Source organism: Podarcis raffonei, chromosome 2 (genome assembly GCF_027172205.1).
Source record: "Podarcis raffonei isolate rPodRaf1 chromosome 2, rPodRaf1.pri, whole genome shotgun sequence".
NCBI classification, from domain to species: Eukaryota; Metazoa; Chordata; class Lepidosauria; order Squamata; family Lacertidae; genus Podarcis; species Podarcis raffonei.
In genome coordinates, this window is record NC_070603.1 from 14468703 (window position 1) to 14487374 (window position 18672).

The following is an 18672-nucleotide window of genomic DNA, read 5'->3' on the forward strand; positions in this document are numbered from 1 at the left end:
ATCTCTGTTCTCTATCTGTAAAATAGCATTTGCAGAGGAACCCTTAGAAAGTGGCTTTGAGGGTGAACGCTCTACATCACCCAAAGAACTTTTTGTTAATGAGCGATATAAAGTGGGCGTAAATAAAAGACATAGTAGATCAGCTGGGATACAAAGGACACGTCGGCTGAGGACTAGCTCAGGACAACACAGCAAACTAACCCAGGTTAGATCCATGCAGGACCAAAAGTTGACATATTAACCCAACGGAGGCTACTCTGTTAACAGATTGAGGAAATGGAAACTCTGAACCACATTCATTGCTTACAATGCTAACGTATTAAAAGGTGCTTTGTGTTTAGTAAGTGCTTCAAGTCTCGTTTTCCCCATCCAGGACTCCTTTGCACTATGCAGCCGCTAATGGCAGCTATCAGTGTACGGTGACATTGGTCACTGCCGGAGCCAGTATTAACGAAGCTGACTGTAAAGGCTGCACCCCCTTACATTATGCTGCTGCTTCGGACACTTACAGGAGGTAGGAGAAAGGGCTTGTGGGGGCTGGGGGGGCATTTGCCTAACATGGCAGCAGTCAAGTGCAATTCTTTCACTAGAAAGATCTGCAGCAGATGCAGTATTTTTCTTCTCCCTTTCTAGCACTTTTGTGGATAGAAAGTGATTCATTAAAGCCCTCACTGGAAATATTGTGGGGGGGGGGGGAATAATTAACTGGTGCATTCTGGTTTGTTGGGTTTATTTAAGCAATGATTTAAAATGGCAAGGCTCATCTTTGAGGCTTTTATCTAAGAATCATGGTGCTACCTGCCTAAATGTTTAGACGTTAGAAACCAAAGTAAAAAATGGCAATAGAGAATTTATACTTCAGATCTTATTTGGGGTGTGCATGACTTTGCTTTCTGCTGTTGCAGATGTTTCAGACTTTTCCCTGTCTCTAGAGACTTAAGAACATTTCTCCAAAAATAGTTAAAAGTTGAAATTCAACTTGCACTATACCTTCTTGGGCTAGTGAAATTACTTAAATGTCTACAATCCTTTTCCTACTCTCCTGTGTGATGCCAGGCTGATGAATGATGACTTCTGAAAGGTAGCTCAGGCTTATGGCAACGTCTTTTTTCCAGATCATATTTTGCTTCTATGAATTTCATAGATAAATTCAGTCGGAGCCACTGAGGTCATCAAGCTTGATCTATACTGGCTCTTTGTAACCTGTCCTGATTGACCAGTATCATGCACGTTTCCCCCCCCCCCCACAAATTTATTCTCGCAATGGATTTCCACATGTGGGATTCCTTTGAAAACTGTATGCAGTACTTTGTTACGTGTTCCTGCACAGTCCCTCTACTACTATGTCTCAGCAAAAGTGATCCAGGCTTTCACTCTTGCAGAGCTGAGACTCATTCAGGAAACAGCCATGACACTGACGAGGAGCCACTGAAGGAGTCACGACTGAAGGAGGCAATCTTGTGAGTAGCCCGTCTTAACTTGCCTTAGCATACAGCTTTAGGAGCTCAGCTGCCTCCACACACATGTCTTTTACCAACTAGAGTGACAGTTTGAATTTAACACAGCACTGCCGGTTTTTAAGTGACTGATTGGGCTTGGGCACTGGCCATTGTTAGGGGGTTCTGTCCTATTATTGTGACTTAAATCAACCAGCAGTTGGGCTTTTACCAAATCAGCGTGGGACACAGTCTCTCCAGGTTTTCTTTGCTCCTCCAGCCTCATCTTTAAAATGCACTCCAAACCTTTTCAAAATAAAAGATGCTTTGACCTTTGTTCATCTCCCCGCCCCCAACCTTTTCATTATTGAAACTGCATTTGAGTGGATTTTTATAAAGTGCACAGACATCAGTTTAACATGGAGAGGGGAGTTCAGTAACTGCTTCTAAATCTTACATGTGTCATACTTGCACTGGGAAGTGGTTGTGATGCAGGGAAGAACAGTGGAGTTTCTTTCTACCAACTAGGGCTGCCATATTTCAAAAAGTGAAAATCCAGACACAAAAGTTGGTTGTTGTTTTTTTGAAGATGTATTTGAGCTGCCAATATACAAGTTGGGTTGAAAGCAATGTTTTACACAGGGCTGCAGCTGTTCTTATTCTGTCAAACTCTGTGAATGAGGGGAATCTCCTTTCTTCATTGAGAGTTGTGGCTCCTGCAGCACAGTTGCGAGACATTTTAATAAGAAACCACAGCAAAGGCTGTTTGCACAGCAACTTTTAGACCCTTCACATGCATCTGATTCAAGGCATCTGACCTAATCTACTCACATCTGCTCCAGTTGTTTAGAGTTCTTGTTGGATAATGGTGCTGACCCCTCTCTCCGGGACAAGCAGGGATACACCGCTGTCCATTACGCAGCTGCCTATGGCAACAGACAGAACCTTGAGTTGGTAAGCTGAAATTGGGATTGGAGGAACTGGGTCGTGATTTTGGAGGGGAGACTGAGGAATGAATGTTTCTGTGGTAGTTTGGAAGAGCCATACTCTGAGCCGCAGCCTTCATTTGTATTCACAGTCAACTTGATGAAATATGCTCTCTTGTTGAGTTCCTTGCTATTGTGCACCTGGTCGCTTTGATGGAATTGAGAGCTGTTCTGAATAGAAACTGGTCACGTTCCCACTAAGTCAGGGTTTGCAACTTGTTAACCATTATGTGCATGAGCAGTGTACTGGTGCATTCAGCTCAGGTGCCCAGATTTCATTCCTCCCTTTGTTCACGTAGGTGCAACAAACCAGAAGTCTTGGCTTAGCCTGACAACCTGCCCTTTTGGTTTCTTTTCTGTTTTTGGCTTTCCAATTTTGGTTAGTTTGGAGAGAAACAAGCCACGAATTATTGGTTCTGATATCAAAGTAAGCCAAGGTTCATGGTTTGTTGCTCCCAGTTGGACAAAAGGAGGAGCGAAATGGTAGAGCTTGAGTTGCAGGCATTAGCATTTACCTCATTAACATTATGGGTTAAACATGCAACGTACCTTGACTTGGTGTTAGGTGCTAAAGCAGCCGTTGTGTGTGTATGTTGTGATAGAACATCAGATGCTATATAAGCTTTGAGGAGCTAATCAATCCTCTCCAGTAGCACAAACAGGCTGTTTACATGGAAACCAGTTTTAGCAGGGAGCTGCATATGTCTAGGTCCAGGGTGGAGGGTATGGCAGGAGTTTTGGCAACTCAGCTGTTGCCTTAAAACCTCTCTTGAATGATTAGATGGATATCAGTTTTGCTTAGGATCTGAGTAATAGCTTTGCACAATCAGTGTATGAGAGCAATGTGATCTTTCTCGCTGACGTGTGTGTTTGCAGAAAATGTTAATGCCCCAAATGGCTTTTATGAAATAGACAAAGTAATATCTATCAATAAATTGTGGCTGATCCAAGCCCCCAAACAGCATAAAACAGTGCCTATAAAAATAAAGGCAGCAGCAACATAATAATTTGAGCAGCAAAGAAATAAGTAAACACAGTCAAGAGCCCACCGGAGAACCAACAAACTAGCACACATCTTGCTCTATAAAATGCACAGAGATAAAAATGGTCTTAGGTCACATCAATAAAAATAGTGATTTCCAATGGACATTAATCTGGTTTTACAATGACTACCCATTCTATGTACTTACAGTGGGGAAAACCACTTAACTGCATTTCATATATTAAAATGTGTGAAATACTTTTTTTAGCCAGAGTTTAGTCTCGGCATAAGAATTCTTAATGCCTCAGGGTGCCTTAACAAAGATAGCAAAGCAATACTATTACCATTGTGCTACTGAGATACGCTTGGAAAGTGTATTGGCATTCCACATTTGAGTTTTAAGCCTTTGAGCATATGATTGCGGTTGTCTAGATTGCACTTCTAGCCTCAACAGCCCATCAAGCTTTTTTCCTGCTTGGTAGTCCTGTGAATGCATTTGGGGGTTGGTGTAATGCTAATTTCCTGCCTGGGAAAGCTAAAGACTGCTGGCATCATTGCTTCTGCGGGTTCTGGAGGCTAGAAGAGTTAAAGCATTTGAATGGACATTGTGCTTTTTTGGTTTGTAGCTCCTGGAAATGTCTTTTAACTGCCTGGACGATGTGGAAAGCACCATTCCAGTCAGCCCTTTGCACTTAGCTGTAAGTATATCTGTCATAAATCTGGCTTTGCAAGGTTGTGGGCTGTGTCTTGCACTGTAAAAAGACAGCAGCTTGTACAGTGAAAGTGAATGCTAAAATCTAGGCAAACGCCAGCAAGTTGACTCTTTCTTGGTTCGTTTTAGGCTCAGTCACATTTACCTGGGAGTGAGTCCCATTGAAGTAATGTACGTATTTTTCGCTCTATAGGACGCACTTTTAACCCTCCAAAAATTAAGGGGAAATGTGTGTGCGTCCTATGGAGCGAATGCAGGCTCCTTGGCTTCAGCGATAGCAACGCGAAGCCTCCAAAGTGCAGAGGGAGCGCTCCCTCGGCTTTGCGTTGCTTTCGCTGAAGCCTGGAGAGCGAGAGGGGTTGGTGCGCACCGACCCCTGTCGCTCTCCAAGCTTCAGGGATAGCCACCTGAAGCCTTTGGAGCGCAGCGGGACGTCGCGATGCGCTCCAAAGGCTTCGGGTTCCTTTTGCTGAAGCCGGGAGAGCAAGACTCTCCAGGCTTCAGCAGAGAGAGAGCTGCGCAGCGCCCCTTCAGCGAAGCGGGAGGAGAAATGGAAGGGGCTCTGCTTCTCCTGCCGCTTTGCTGAAGGGGCGCTGAGCAGAGAGGGGGAGAATTTTTTCCCCCTGTTCTCTCCCTCCTATGGTCTGGTACGTCCTATAGAGCGAAAAATACGGTATTTATTTACTGCTGCTTGGTGGGTTTAAAAAAAAAATATTTTAAAAAAGTAATCATGCTTGGGATTGCACAGCATGTACCATAGGCAAAAAGAGGCAAGCGGTGCAAAATGAACTAAAGACTGATGTTGCTTCCAGGCCTATAATGGTCACTGTGAAGCCCTGAAGACACTTGCCGAGACCCTGGTGAACCTGGATGTGCGGGACCACAAAGGGCGGACGGCTTTGTATCTTGCCACGGAGAGGGGCTCCACAGAGTGCGTGGAGGTGCTCACCAGCCATGGTGCTTCTGCTCTTGTGAAGGAGAAAAAGAAGAAGTGGACTCCCCTACATGCTGCAGGTGAGGGCATGGCATTTCCTTTTCTCAGATGCTTGCTTTCCTTCTCCTGACTGCTGTTGCAAACACACCTAGAGCACTCCGTAGGTCTTTGCGGAAATGGCCGTTTGAGAAACTATTAGAAAAAAGGAAATTGTGTACATAGTACTATTTCCTTCCCTAGTTCTTCCTCTTACATTTCTTACAGCTGCCTATGGGAACACCGATTCCCTACATCTTCTCATTGACAGTGGGGAGAGAGTCGACATCACAGATGTCATGGACATCCATGGACAGTGAGTTTTTCCATTGGCTTATATATGTTAATCGTTCTGCGTGTTTGGGCTGGAAGTCCTTCCTTCTGTTCCTGATAAGTTTTTTTTGCTCCTCAGGGGTCCCAAACGGTTATACAAATAAATTCTAATTAGAGTCGTACCTTGGAAATCGAACGGAATCCGTTCCAGAAGTCCATTCGACTTCCAAAACGCTTGAAGACCAAAACGCGGCTTCTGATTGGCTGCAGGAAGCTCCTGCAGCCAATCGGAAGCCGCGGAAGTCCTGTCGGATGTTCGGCTTCCAAAAATAGTTTGCAGACCGGAACAGTCACTTCCAGGTTTGCAGTGTTTGGGAGCCAAACGTTTGGGAACTAAGCTGTTTGACTTCCAAGGTACCACTGTATAGGAGCCTCCCCTCCTTTGTGCAAAGCCATGAAACAGCAGCTTTCTCATAATAACCTAGCCACCAAGGCCACTTTTATGTTCCTCCTTCTCCAATAGCTGAGAATAGCACTATGGATCCTGATGGCTCCTTCTCCTTGATTTGCAACAAAAGTCCTAAATGACGCCTAGCCCCACTCCTGGCTTTGCAGCAGCCCTTGCCCTGACTGTTATTTCTTTTTCGAACCCTACTTGGAATTGAAGGCAGCCCTGATCCTGATTTTTTTCATTCTAATTGTTGGGGTGCTGCCTCTGCACCTTTCCTTATCAGTGGAAGACCCTTAGGCCTCTAAAACGGGGCCGAGCCAAATTTTGCTATGCCTGAGCCATTATTTCTTGCCTCCCAGAACCCCGTTGATGTTGGCGATCATGAACGGCCATGTGGATTGTGTCCACCTCTTACTTGAGAAGGGATCCACAGTGGATGCAGCAGACAGGAGAGGCAGGACTGCACTGCACCGGGGGGTGAGTAGAAAAGCTGCTACTGCATTCACAGGCTAGTAACATAGCCTTACAGTGAGCATTACATGTCTGGCTGCACAAGGGATGGAGAACCAGTGGCCTTTATGGTGTTTCTGGAATCCAGCTCCCATCAAGCCAGCCTGAACAGTGACTGGGGATAATGGGAGATGTAACCCAACATCCTCCATAGGGCCGCCGTCTCCCCCTTCCTGCCCTAAGTTGTCCTTCAATAACTTACGTTGAAAACCGAATTAGAGACTTCATCACAGAACATCCCAAACCATAAGCCAGTCAGAACGCACTGGCTCATCACAGTGGCCGGATGATACTGAAAGGTACCGTATTTTTTGCTCTATAAGACTCACTTTTTCCCTCCTAAAAAGTAAGGGGAAATGTGTGTGCGTCTTATGGAGCGAATGCAGGCTGCGCAGCTATCCCAGAAGCCAGAACAGCAAGAGGGATTCCTGCTTTCACTGCGCAGCGATCCCTCTTGCTGTTCTGGCTTCTGGGATTCAGAATATTTTTTTTCTTGTTTTCCTCCTCCAAAAACTAGGTGTGTCTTGTGGTCTGGTGTGTCTTACAGAGCAAAAAATACGGTATATCCTAGACCAGGGGTGTCCAAACTTTTTTCAAGAGGGCCAGATTTGATGAACATACGTGATTGATTGAAGTTGTTGAGCTTTGCTTGCAATTTTACCCCAAAGTTGTTGGTTTTTCGCGATTGAAGTTGTTGAGCTTTTCTTAGGATTTTACACCAGCAAATAAACTGCCACAGCGGCAGGATTGAAAGAAACAGCGGGCTGGATTAGGCCCCCGGGCCAGACATGCTTGTCCTAAACTGTTGGCAAAGAACTGCATGTGCCAGACAGAAGCATTTCAAGGCACTTTGGTTTGGGAAGTGAGGTTAGAACAGGATGAGAGAGAAAAAGTAGAAATATTTTTCAGTTGTTTACAGACTCAGGATTTGCTCTAGTAAATAATGGGTTATTGGCTGATGGTATCAATTTACAATGTCATTAAAAACCCTTATAAGTAACAATTGGCTGCTGTGTCTGTCTTTGCCGTGTTGTCCTGCTGGTTTCAACGTGCCACCAAAGAGAAGCGCCCCATTGCTATCCTGGCACTGCCAAGATTCCTTTATAGTATCCCAGCGTTATCAGTATTTGGCTGGGGCACATTCTTTCATCATTCATTGTTCTTTGCTCACTCCCAGGCTGTGACTGGCTGTGAAGACTGTCTTGCAGCACTGCTGGACCATGATGCCTTTGTATTGTGTCGGGATTTCAAGGGCCGGACCCCGATCCATTTTGCCTCGGTGTGTGGGCATTCCGAAATCCTGAGGACCTTGCTGCAGGCAGCGCTCTCTACTGACCCTCTGGACTCTGTGGTGGACTATAGTGGCTACTCACCAATGCACTGGGCTTCTTACAGCGGTACGAGTTATGCCTGATTCTGATTGTTCTTTTCCTGTGCCAAGGCAGAGAACCAGTCCAACCGGGGTTCTGTTCAGTAGGGCCACTAGTAGGATACTCAGCGTGTAGCGAGTACACAGCTCTCTACGTATTCTGAGTGCAGAACTTGGTGCTGCAGAGAACAGCACTCTGAGAGACGCATTCCCCTGCTGGAAGTGTATGTCAGTCTGGTGCAGCCTGGCTCATTAAAGCCAGCTGCAGAAACTCATAGTCACCACCTTCCCAGTTTATGGCTGTTTTGTTGATCTGGGAGACGGCCCAAAGGGTCTTTTCAAGTCCTTGGGCAAAGGCGCCTTTTGATTCTGCTCATCATAATTTCTTGGATGTTGAAGGTCGTTTGATAATGCCTTCTGCCTCTTTTCTCCCTTTGCCAGGGCATGAAGATTGTCTTGAATTGTTACTTGAACACAATCCATTTGCATACCTAGAAGGAAACCCCTTTACTCCATTGCACTGTGCGGTGTAAGTCTCAGTTGGTCCTTTGGAGGGTGGGACGGGGTGTGGAGGCAAAGACCAAAGTGGATGTTTGGTTTTTGTGATGAGTGGCTGGACTTCTGTGTTTCTAAAGAAACTGTATCTCAAAAGATGTACCTTAGGCCTGGAGCATTTTAAATAATAAGCGATTAGTGCAAGAGACCCTGTTGTTACATATAGTACATTCTTAATGAGCCTCCATCACAGATAAACATCTAGCCCTGCAGTTTGCCGTGGCTTCTCCCAGACTGCGTAGCATCTCATGAAGTGCTGATTGTTTTTTGCTAGAGATCCTTAGCCCCCTCTTATAACTATAGTTTCCCTGCCTGGGTGCCATCACAGGCAAGCCAGTTTCAAACCTGTTTAAATTTGGAACATATTCACACCCTAAATGTTATATTCTAGTTAGAGCAATCTTGACTGGATGTTTTTCTGTGGATGCAATCTTCATGGGAACCACTAGAGGGCACGTCTAACCTGCAGAACTCTTCCTTCACCACAAGCAAAATGATGAGTCAGTTTTAGCAGTTTTCTCCCAGAATGTGCAAGCTTTACAAGGAGTGGGTAGCAGGACCGAATAGCAGACTGCTCTGCTGACCTAGTTCTTAGCTCTTACTTAGTTCGTTCTACCAGAGAAGAGAGTTGAGGTCGGGATACCAAAGTTGTACCCCTAGTTTTGATAGTGTGAACACCTAGAAGGGGTCATTGTCCCCAAGTATTGTGGTCTCTCTGGATTGATTGATTTACCGTTCTAGTCCACCCTAACCTAACAGCTCAGAAATATGATGCAACCACATTAAAATATTATCAAGTCTCCATTGCATCTAGCTTAGCCTTGACCTCTGAAAGCAACCCAAGCCAGTAGGTCTTGAAGTGGTTTTGAACAAGGTCCAGGTTTGCATTGGAAGAGTTTCCAGGGACAGGTAGTTCCATAGCTGACAGAAGTCACTGAGAATACTTTATTTGTGTTTTAATGTTTTTTGTGTGTTTTTACGGAAGGAAGATTGGCAAAAAATAATAATTCATTGTACATTTCAAGTTATAAACAGCATTGGAAAATAAAAGATCAGCAAAGATTACAATTCCAGAGCAGCGTCTTCCTTGTTTTTCAGTGGTTGTCTCCAAGGCTACCTTTATAAAACTGCTTTATACCAATTCTGTTGGTTAATCTGTCACAGTCACTTCTGACTGCCGCTGGCTCTCTAGGGCTGGGGAACCTGTGGGCTCTCTGGATATTGCTGGACTGCAAGTCCCATCATCCCTGCCCATCGACCATGCTACCTGGGGTTGCTGGGAGCTGGAGTCCTACAACACTTGGAGGGCCGTAGATTCCCCATCCCTGTCCTAGTGTCTCAAAGGGAGGCCTTTTCCTGCCTGAAGTTCTTTTTAAGCAGAGATGCCACAGATTGAAGCTAGGATCTCCTGCATGTGAAGCATGTAATTTGCCACTGAGCAATAGATGTCCCCCTACATGCCGTATTCTGAGCTCCCTTCCCTTTCGACGAACTGCAGAAGAAGATAAATCCAAGCCACGTTAGCTCATTTGCTTCTTCCATTTTCTTCCTTCTGCAGAATTAACAACCAGGATGGCACTTCTGAGATGCTTGTGGAAGCATTGGGTGCCAAGATTGTTAATAGCAGAGATGCCAAAGGAAGGTGAGTGAGTGTGCAGCCTTGTTGATTGTCGTTGGTAGACATTCTAGGTATACGGTCCCCTCTGAAACTCAACAGTCATCAATGCCTAGGCCATTGTTAGGATAGGAAACTTTGCTTCAAGAATTGACAAAGATGCTGGAGGAGTTGTTAACAGGGTGCAGACAAGGAGTCCCTCACATTAGCAATGTCAGGTGATGCTAAACTGAAGCCTAAGGTAAAGGTAAAGAGACCCCTGACAATTAGGTCCAGTCGTGGCCGACTCTGGGGTTGCGGCGCTCATCTCGCTTAACTGGCCGAGGGAGCCGGCGTACAGCTTCCGGGTCAGGATGACTAAGCTGCTTCTGGCAAACCAGAGCAGCGCACGGAAACGCCATTTACCTTCCCGCCGGAGTGGTACCTATTTATCTACTTGCACTGGTGTGCTTTCGAACTGCTAGGTTGGCAGGAGCAGGGACCGAGCAACGGGAGCTCACCCCTTCATGGGAATTCGAACCACCGGCCTTCTGACCGGCAAGTCCTAGGCTCTGTGGTTTAACCCACAGCGCCACCTAGTTACTACTAATTTGGTTCAGTTCCCGACATTGCTGCCAGTTTCTTAGGGTGGAAACAGACATTATGGTGGTCATAAAAAAACTCTGGCCTTGCATTTCCTCCTCTGCTGTTTCACCAGAAAAGTGGTGTTATTTAACCAACAGCCAGTTAAGCGGAATGAGGGCGGGAAAACCTGAGTGTGATGGTTTCACGTAATAACACCTGCAGCATGTTTTTGAGCAGAGAGGAGGTGCACAGCTTCTAAAGAGTGAAAGATGTTGCTTACTTTGCAATGTTCACAAAACGGCACATGCTGGAAAAAGTTGCATTGTTGCTCACTTGACAATGTGACAGGCACTGCTCAAGCTATCCCTGTGAGATTTGGGCAGTTACATTTCACACAGCACTAAAAATTGCAATGCATATGTTAGTTGGGGTGGGGGTTTGCTTTCCTAGTGGCAAAATGCTGCTGTGTTAGTGCTGGGGAAATAGGACATCCCTGTAGAAAAGGTACCCTGGGAAAATATTAATTTAATAAGTTAAATCAATAATGATGATAAAAGGTAAAGGGACCCCTGACTGTTAGGTCCAGTTGTGACCAACTCTGGGGTTGCAGCGCTCATCTCGCTTTATTGGCCGAGGGAGCCGGCGTACAGCTTCCGGGTCAGGATGACTAAGCTGCTTCTGGCAAACCAGAGCAGCGCACGGAAACGCCATTTACCTTCCCGCCGGAGTGGTACCTATTTATCTACTTGCACTGGTGTGCTTTCGAACTGCTAGGTGGGCAGGAGCAGGGACCGAGCAACGGGAGCTCACCCCGTCACAGGGATTCGAACCGCCAACTTTCTGATCAGCAAGCCCTAGGCTCTGTGGTTTAACCCACAGCGCCACCCGCGTCCCACAATAATGCTGATAGCAGGGTCTTTAAAAGGAGTATTAGCTGCACTCTTGACTGAGTGAAGAAACAATATTCTGAAGAGGTGTTAATTCAGCAGAAATAAATGTGGAATTTGGAAGAATGCCAGGGTCTATGCTTGTTAAAGGCATTTGGGTTTTTTTCCATTCCAGGACCCCCCTTCACGCTGCTGCCTTTGCAGACAACATCCATGGTTTACAACTGCTTTTGCGCCACCAGGCTGAGGTAGACGTGACTGACCAACTGGGAAGGACCGCTCTTATGATGGCTGCTGAGAATGGCCAGACCGCAGCAGTTGGTGAGTAGAGAACCCATTACATTTATGCCTCCCTCCCCCTTTTTACTTTTTACTGAAGTATGTCACAGTTTGCACCAACTCTCACTTGGCATCTCCACCTATTTTCAGAGTTTCTGCTGTACAGAGCAAAAGCGGATCTAACTGTGCTGGATGTCAACAAGAACACAGCTCTTCACCTGGCCTGCAGTAAGGTAAATATCCAGGGAGGACCTGCAAGCGGTATTCCCCCACTCCTTGCATCACCCACCTGTCAATCACCTGATTTCAGGTGATTCAACTTCAATGGAATAATGAGTGCATTCATACTTGAAAGGAAAAACCGGGAGCATGTCCTGAGGGCATTCCAGATTCTTCCTTAATTAAGCTAGTTTGGAATTTATTGCCTTTCTCTGTTGCTGCAGGGCAATTTAAAAAAAAGACAATTAACTGTACCAGTAGCTGGAAAGGAAGAGCCAGAAGCACTTGCTGCGTGCTCAGAATTCTTCCTTTCCAATTTGGCCTCATGGGTTTATGTGTCCTGCACTTTTTTATTTGTTATATTTCTATGCTTCTTTCATTCAAATGACATAATGGAGCATAACAGAACCTCGCAAATGCAGCATAAATCATATAGAATAATTAACAAACCATCAGTAAAACAATTGCAATCTATAAACCACTATTTTAAAAAGCATCTAAAATAAAAAGCTGAACAGCACAGCTACAACAAAAGTTACTCCTTCCCATTTACAAGCTTGCTCTAATTATAACGACCATAATTTCGTCGATTTGCACAACATAGCAAGCCGTACTTAGATGGAATTTGTGCGTGGAGATTGGGGAAGGGGGTGTAGCTTAAGAAAGGCACCTGCCTTCCAAACGAATCATTCCTTTAAATAAATTATCTTTTCTTTCCAGGGTCATGAAAAGTGTGCCTTGTTGATTCTGGGGGAAACCCAAGACCTTGGCCTTATCAATGCAACTAACAGTGCTCTGCAGATGTGAGTATTTGTTCAGCTGGTGGAAACGAGAGACTGTTTGGTTCCCCCTGCCTTTCCTTGTTTTCCTTCTTACCAAGTACATTCCTAGCAATGAGACAAGGGTAGGCATCTTGTTAGTCGGCCCTAAAAAAAAAGTCTTCTGCATTTGGACAGGCACTCTACATCTGTGAGTAGACTTGGAAAAAGAAAAGCATTTATTTTGATGCTCCTGGTCTTAAAGATTTTCGCAGCCAGGAATGTGGGTGGTGTGATCTCATGCCTCACCTATCTTCTTTGGAGATACTCATTGTATGAGCTTTCTTGTATGAAAAGGGGAAGCTAGGCTAGCTGACAAATCAGAACACTTGTTACGTAACTCCTCAGTGTTGGGGAACTAAGAGATCTTCTGATGGAAGTTTGTCACGGAGCCATATTCTCAGGGTCTGAATAACCTCAGCACACTAAGCCTGAGAAGTCTTGTGCTTGGTTGTATTTATTTCTTTAAAAAAATCTTTACTACCCATGCAATCATTAGGAGCTCAAGCCAATTAATAGTAATATAAAAATCAGGTGGGTGTGCTTGTTGCTTAAGATAACAAAGATAACCCTACAGATAGAAAGTTACATATACAAAAGTAATACTAATATACTGTGTCATGGTGTCTAGTATCCAAAATCTGAAAGGCTTAGAATCATAGAATCATAGAGTTGGAAGAGACCACAAGGGCCATCGAGTCCAACCCCCTGCCAAGCAGGAAACACCATCAGAGCACTCCTGACATATGGTTGTCAAGCCTCTGCTTAAAGACCTCCAAAGAAGGAGACTCCACCACACTCCTTGGCAGCAAATTCCACTGTCGAACAGCTCTTACTGTCAGGAAGTTCTTCCTAATGTTTAGGTGGAATCTTCTTTCCTGCAGTTTGGATCCATTGCTCCGTGTCCGCTTCTCTGGAGCAGCAGAAAACAACCTTTCTCCCTCCTCTATGTGACATCCTTTTATATATTTGAACATGGCTATCATATCACCCCTTAGCCTCCTCTTCTCCAGGCTAAACATGCCCAGCTCCCTTAGCCGTTCCTCATAAGGCATCGTTTCCAGACCTTTGACCATTTTGGTTAAAGGCCTGGAAATGATGCCTTATGAGGAACGGGATGAGAAATTTTAAACTTTGAGTCTGAAACAGGGATGGATTGCAGCCTGGTGGACCTCACTTGGAGAGTAGATCCCTCTGCTGCATCACCACCAATATTGTGAAAAAGTTTCCGTTCACAAATTCCCAGAGCAAAATTTCCCACAGAAGTGTAATCCAGAATTGTATTTTCCCTAAAGAACTGAAAGGTGGGTAGGGGGCTCTTAATGCCATATGCTTTTGAAAACTATTGGAATGAACACATTGCAAAAAGCAATTTGAAAAGCCTTTCCAACTTTCACAGAACATACTGCAGGATGAACTACAGATCTATTTGACCCACAGAATTAAATGTTTACATCAGGCATAGGCAAACTCCGGCCCTCCAGATGTTTGGGACTACAATTCCCATCATCCCTGACCACTGGTCCTGTTAGCTAGGGATGATGGGAATTGTAGTCCCAAACATCTGGAGGGCCGGAGTTATTGGTAAAACCTATTTGGTTTTTCACAACTTTCTGACCAGTTACAGGAGCTTAGCCAGACCTAGTAGAGTACACGCAGAATCCACGGAAGCAATTGGCAACTTGGCTGCAGACAGGATAGACGAAGCAGGAACCAGGAACTTGTAGTTAGGTGTTTATTATATACAGTGGACTATTTACAGGAACAGAACATGGATCTTTTGCTAGCTCTCTCTGACGCGACTCACAACTCCTACACTGATACAGAACTCTGAACACTGAAATACTGAACTAACACATTCCAGTTAGTAGGCCATTAATTATCACTCCCTTTAGAGAGCTTGACCAATCAGGGAGCGGCCTCCATGTCTCTTATCACCAGGCAGACTTACTCCTTCAGATCGCCTTCTGGCTGTCTGCCAAACCTTAATTGACTGTGTGAGTAGCTGCACGTACACAGTTTCCCAACAAGAGTTTTACGTGAAAATCCTCTGATACATTCCTCTCTTGGAACACGAGTCAGATAAACTTTGTGAATGCCTTCATTTCCAAGAGACGCATTTCTCACTTCCTCTCCCAAGGTTCATCCAGTAATGCCTTTCCTTTTCTCTTCCTGCCATTCCCAGGCCGCTCCACATTGCAGCCCGGAATGGACTGGCCTCTGTTGTTCAGGCTCTGCTAAGCAGAGGTGCCACTGTGCTTGCTGTGGATGAAGAAGGTGCGTATTTTCACACCTGGAAGCCCTTCCGGATGAGCGGGGTCAGAGGCTCATGTATATATGTTGGCAAAATCTGTTGAGTCTACATGGGCAGGCTGGTTGGGGGGGGTGTTCATGTTTACACACGTTCTGTATTTTTATTTGAAATGGTGTGAGACCATCTCCTTCCTGTTCCCTTTCCATTCACTCCAGATGTCATGCTCTTAATCTGTTGGCTGGTGGGTTGGTGGTGTTTGTGTGACACAACACAGTGCAGCTGAACCAGGAATGTATGGCTTTTCAATTATTTTTTTAACACTTTCATTGCTGGAGGAAGGTAGCCCTTTAGAATTTGAGCAACCACCAAGTTCCATAGGATTACGCTGATGGCGCTCTAAAAATGGTTATCAAAGCAGGATGATGAAATTTCAGAAGTTTGCTGTACAGTCTTACCTTGGTTCTCAAACTTAATCCGTTCCGGAAGTCCATTCCAAAACCAAAGCATTCCAAAACCAAGGTACGATTTCCCTTAGAAAGTAATGCAAAACGGATTAATCCGTTCCAGACTTTTAAACACAACCCCTTTAACATGAATTTTGCTATCTAAGGAGACCATTGAACCATAAAATTAAAGCAATAATCAATGTACTGTACTACAAAATAAATAAGACAGTATTGTAGATGATTAAAAAAATAATTTTTTTCCCTCTCTTACCTGCACTGTTGATAGTCATTGTTTGGATCAATCAATCAGTAGCTTAACTGGTTTCCACGCAGTCACAAAAACAAATTAACTGAAAAAACCTCAAAAACGCAAAACAAATAGCAAACACAAAAGCGCCAAACTTAATCCGTTCCGGAAGTCTGTTTGACTTCTGAAATGTTTGAAAACCAAGGCGCAGCTTCTTATTGGTGCAGGCACCCAAGAAAAAATAGCCGACAGCCGTATCGGATGTTTGGCTTCTGAAAAACGTTCGAAAACCGGAACACTTACTTCTGGGTTTTCGGCGTTTGGGAACCAAGGCGTTTGAGAACTAAGGTATCACTGTATTCCATTGGTCCAAAGAATCCCTTGACACTTGTGCTCTGTTGCAGGTGATTGGTGGGGTAGGAAAAGTGAGCTTCAACCACTGAGGATGCACAACAACCAGAACGTAACATTTCCTCCCAGGATCTTAGAGAAATGGTGGCCATCTGTAGAGAGTTCCTATGCTGTGCTTTGTCTGAATGTATCTCTTAAGCAGGAGTTGTGTATACAGAGGGGGCATGGAAATGTATCCACAGAGTATTATTTCATGAGTGGGTCAGGTCACGGACTGAGTTTTACCACTCCTTTTTACATACATACATGCAGAGAGAAAGAGGAGTACAGAGAGTTGCTGTGCAGGTGGTGGTCGGATAGCACAAAGAGTAGTTTGCAAGGAGCTTTCACATAGTCTGTGTTCAGCAGATACCAGAGCGGCGATAACACAGCTTACCTGTAGCACTAGTGCAATTATGCCACTTACCGTATTTTTTTCTCTATAAGACTCACTTTTTCGCTCCTAAAAAGTAAGGGGAAATGTGTGTGCATCTTATGGAGCGAATGCAGGCTGCGCAGCTATCCCAGAAGCCAGAACAGCAAGAGGGATTGCTGCTTTCACTGCGCAGCGCTCCCTCTTGCTGTTCTGGCTTCTGAGATTCAGAATATTTTTTTTCTTGTTTTCCTCCTCCAAAAACTAGGTGCGTCTTGTGGTCTGGTTCGTCTTATAGAGCGAAAAATACGGTATTTTATGCTGAGGGTCGGGGAGGGGAAGAGCCAGTTTTTATAAAAGGAAACAGCAGCCAGTTCATGATAAAACAACTGATGTTATGTGCTGAACAGGTTGTCCAACCCTTCTTGGAAAAGATGCTTTGGGGGGCGGGTTGCCCAAGAATGGGGGGTTATTATTATTTAGGGGACTGAGTTTGTGTTTCTGTTTTTCAGGCCATACCCCAGCCTTGGCTTGCGCCCCCAACAAGGACGTGGCCGACTGCCTGGCACTTATCCTTTCCACCATGAAGCCTTTTCCACCAAAAGACGCCATCAGCCCTTTCAGCTTCAACCTCCTCAAGAACTGCAGTATTGCTGCCAAGACAGCAGTCTGTAGTGCCCTGCCCAACGGCAACAGCTGCCCCTATACCAAGGATAGGCACAATGCCATCGGCTTAGATGGCTGTTACTCGGAGTAGCTTAAAAACAAACAAACCACGATGGGTGATCTAATATCTTCTATTTATTTAGGAATTCTATAAATATAGGACACTTTAAAGGAGAACAAGACTGGAATGGGCCTTCCAAAATGGCCTAGGTACCAAAAAGGAAAGAGAGAGAGGGGGGGTCTTCGCTTCTGCTTCCTATTTAGACCTTTGCTTTCACCACTAGCATCTCTTGCCATCAAAGTTAACCAAAAGCAATGTGGCTCCCAAAACAAATCCACAGTGGTCCATTTGCAATACCTTAAACAGTTCTGTTCGAGTCTAAATTAGCACAGAAACTTGCCCAAATGCTGTTGCCCTTTGTTTCTGAGGCCACGGCCTTGGTAAGATTTAGGGAAGGGCCAAGCCAAATTAATTTCCTGCGGGGACGCTTGCCGATTAATGAGCACATCACACGACTGGAGGGGCCTGAATTTGAAAAAAAGTAAAAATAAAAAAAATCAGGCTCTTAAAACAGGGTGTCCTAGCCTTCCCACCTGCCCGGCTCCCTCCCGCTTTGTGGTAACTTTCTGTGTGCTGCCTGACTTGATAACGTTAAATTTTGTGGGTCGTGCCGTTCTAGGCAGGGAGCAGAAGCCCTGAACCTCTTAGTTTTATTTGGCATTAGACGTTTGACGAACGAGGGACCGCCAAGAAGGGCAGCAGCTCCCGGCAAAGTGCCACTATAACTGCTCCTTTCTCTTTTTGCTCGTTTGGTTATTTTTGTTTGTTTGTTGTGCTTGCCCCCCCCTTTTTTTTTGATTCCAGTGAAAACACTTGAATTGAGAACTACTGTACCTGGGACACTATGATACCTTAGGCAGCTCGTACTCCCTCGTATGCAAAATGGGTGCTGTTGCCCAGCTGACGCGGTCCTCTCTGACGAAACTTGCGTATGCGCTGCCAGAATTCATCCCTACCATATCAGGCACTTTAGGGATTTTTCTCTTTTTTGGAGACTGGTTTCTGTTTGAGGCAGGCAGGGGGTGGGAAGGGTTACGAAACGTTGGATCCCCAAAGAGAATTTCCTTTGCGGTTCTCTTCCCCGCAAACCCCGCCCTCGGTGTGTCGCGCAGTGTTTTCCCCGTTTAGTCAGTGTTGCTTTAAAGAAAAGAGATTATTTATAAAGAAACAAGCATTTATCTTCTTAAAAAATAGCAAAAAAAGAGAGAGAGCTTTCTGCAAGTTTCACCTTTTTTTAAGGAAAACAACGCACTTCAGAACCGTACAATCCTGCAGTTGTATTTATACCCCCCGAATGCCATCCAGAAGGCTTCATTAGGACAATGTGCACATGGGTGTTTGTAGGGATGCCTGTGGGGTTGGTGTATGTGTGCGTAAGCGTGTGTGTTTTTTATTTTAAAAAATATATTTATAAAAATGCAGGTTTTACGCATTTTGAGTGTATGCACTGTTTGTTTTTTCGGTTTTTTTGTACTGTAAATTGTATCATGCGTAGAAACTAACAACAAAAAATATATATACCATATCACAAGTACGTTCAAAGCCAAAGATTGGGATGTAGCAATCGGCTGAGGGCTGCCAGGGCACACTTTTATTTTTTTAATCCAAC

General features: G+C 44.9%; 1 protein-coding gene across 2 annotated transcripts in view; it reads left to right on the forward strand.

The window, feature by feature from the left end:
• Positions 1-17458, forward strand: part of ANKRD52 (ankyrin repeat domain 52) — a 51369-nt gene extending 33911 nt beyond the window's left edge. The window contains exons 14-29 of one of the 2 annotated variants that reach the window (XM_053374745.1): positions 374-514; positions 1383-1460; positions 2279-2390; positions 4031-4102; positions 4929-5130; positions 5315-5402; positions 6170-6287; positions 7498-7717; positions 8131-8218; positions 9803-9886; positions 11486-11631; positions 11740-11822; positions 12529-12611; positions 14812-14903; positions 15096-15172; positions 16849-16956. In XM_053374745.1, the coding sequence (XP_053230720.1) occupies positions 374-514; positions 1383-1460; positions 2279-2390; positions 4031-4102; positions 4929-5130; positions 5315-5402; positions 6170-6287; positions 7498-7717; positions 8131-8218; positions 9803-9886; positions 11486-11631; positions 11740-11822; positions 12529-12611; positions 14812-14903; positions 15096-15163 (1675 nt within the window). In that variant the 3' untranslated portion in view covers positions 15164-15172; positions 16849-16956. Of the gene's footprint in view, positions 1-373; positions 515-1382; positions 1461-2278; positions 2391-4030; positions 4103-4928; positions 5131-5314; positions 5403-6169; positions 6288-7497; positions 7718-8130; positions 8219-9802; positions 9887-11485; positions 11632-11739; positions 11823-12528; positions 12612-14811; positions 14904-15095; positions 15173-16848 lie in introns of both variants that reach the window. The other variant, XM_053374736.1, reaches the window with a different exon arrangement.
• Positions 17459-18672: the final 1214 nt, after the last annotated feature.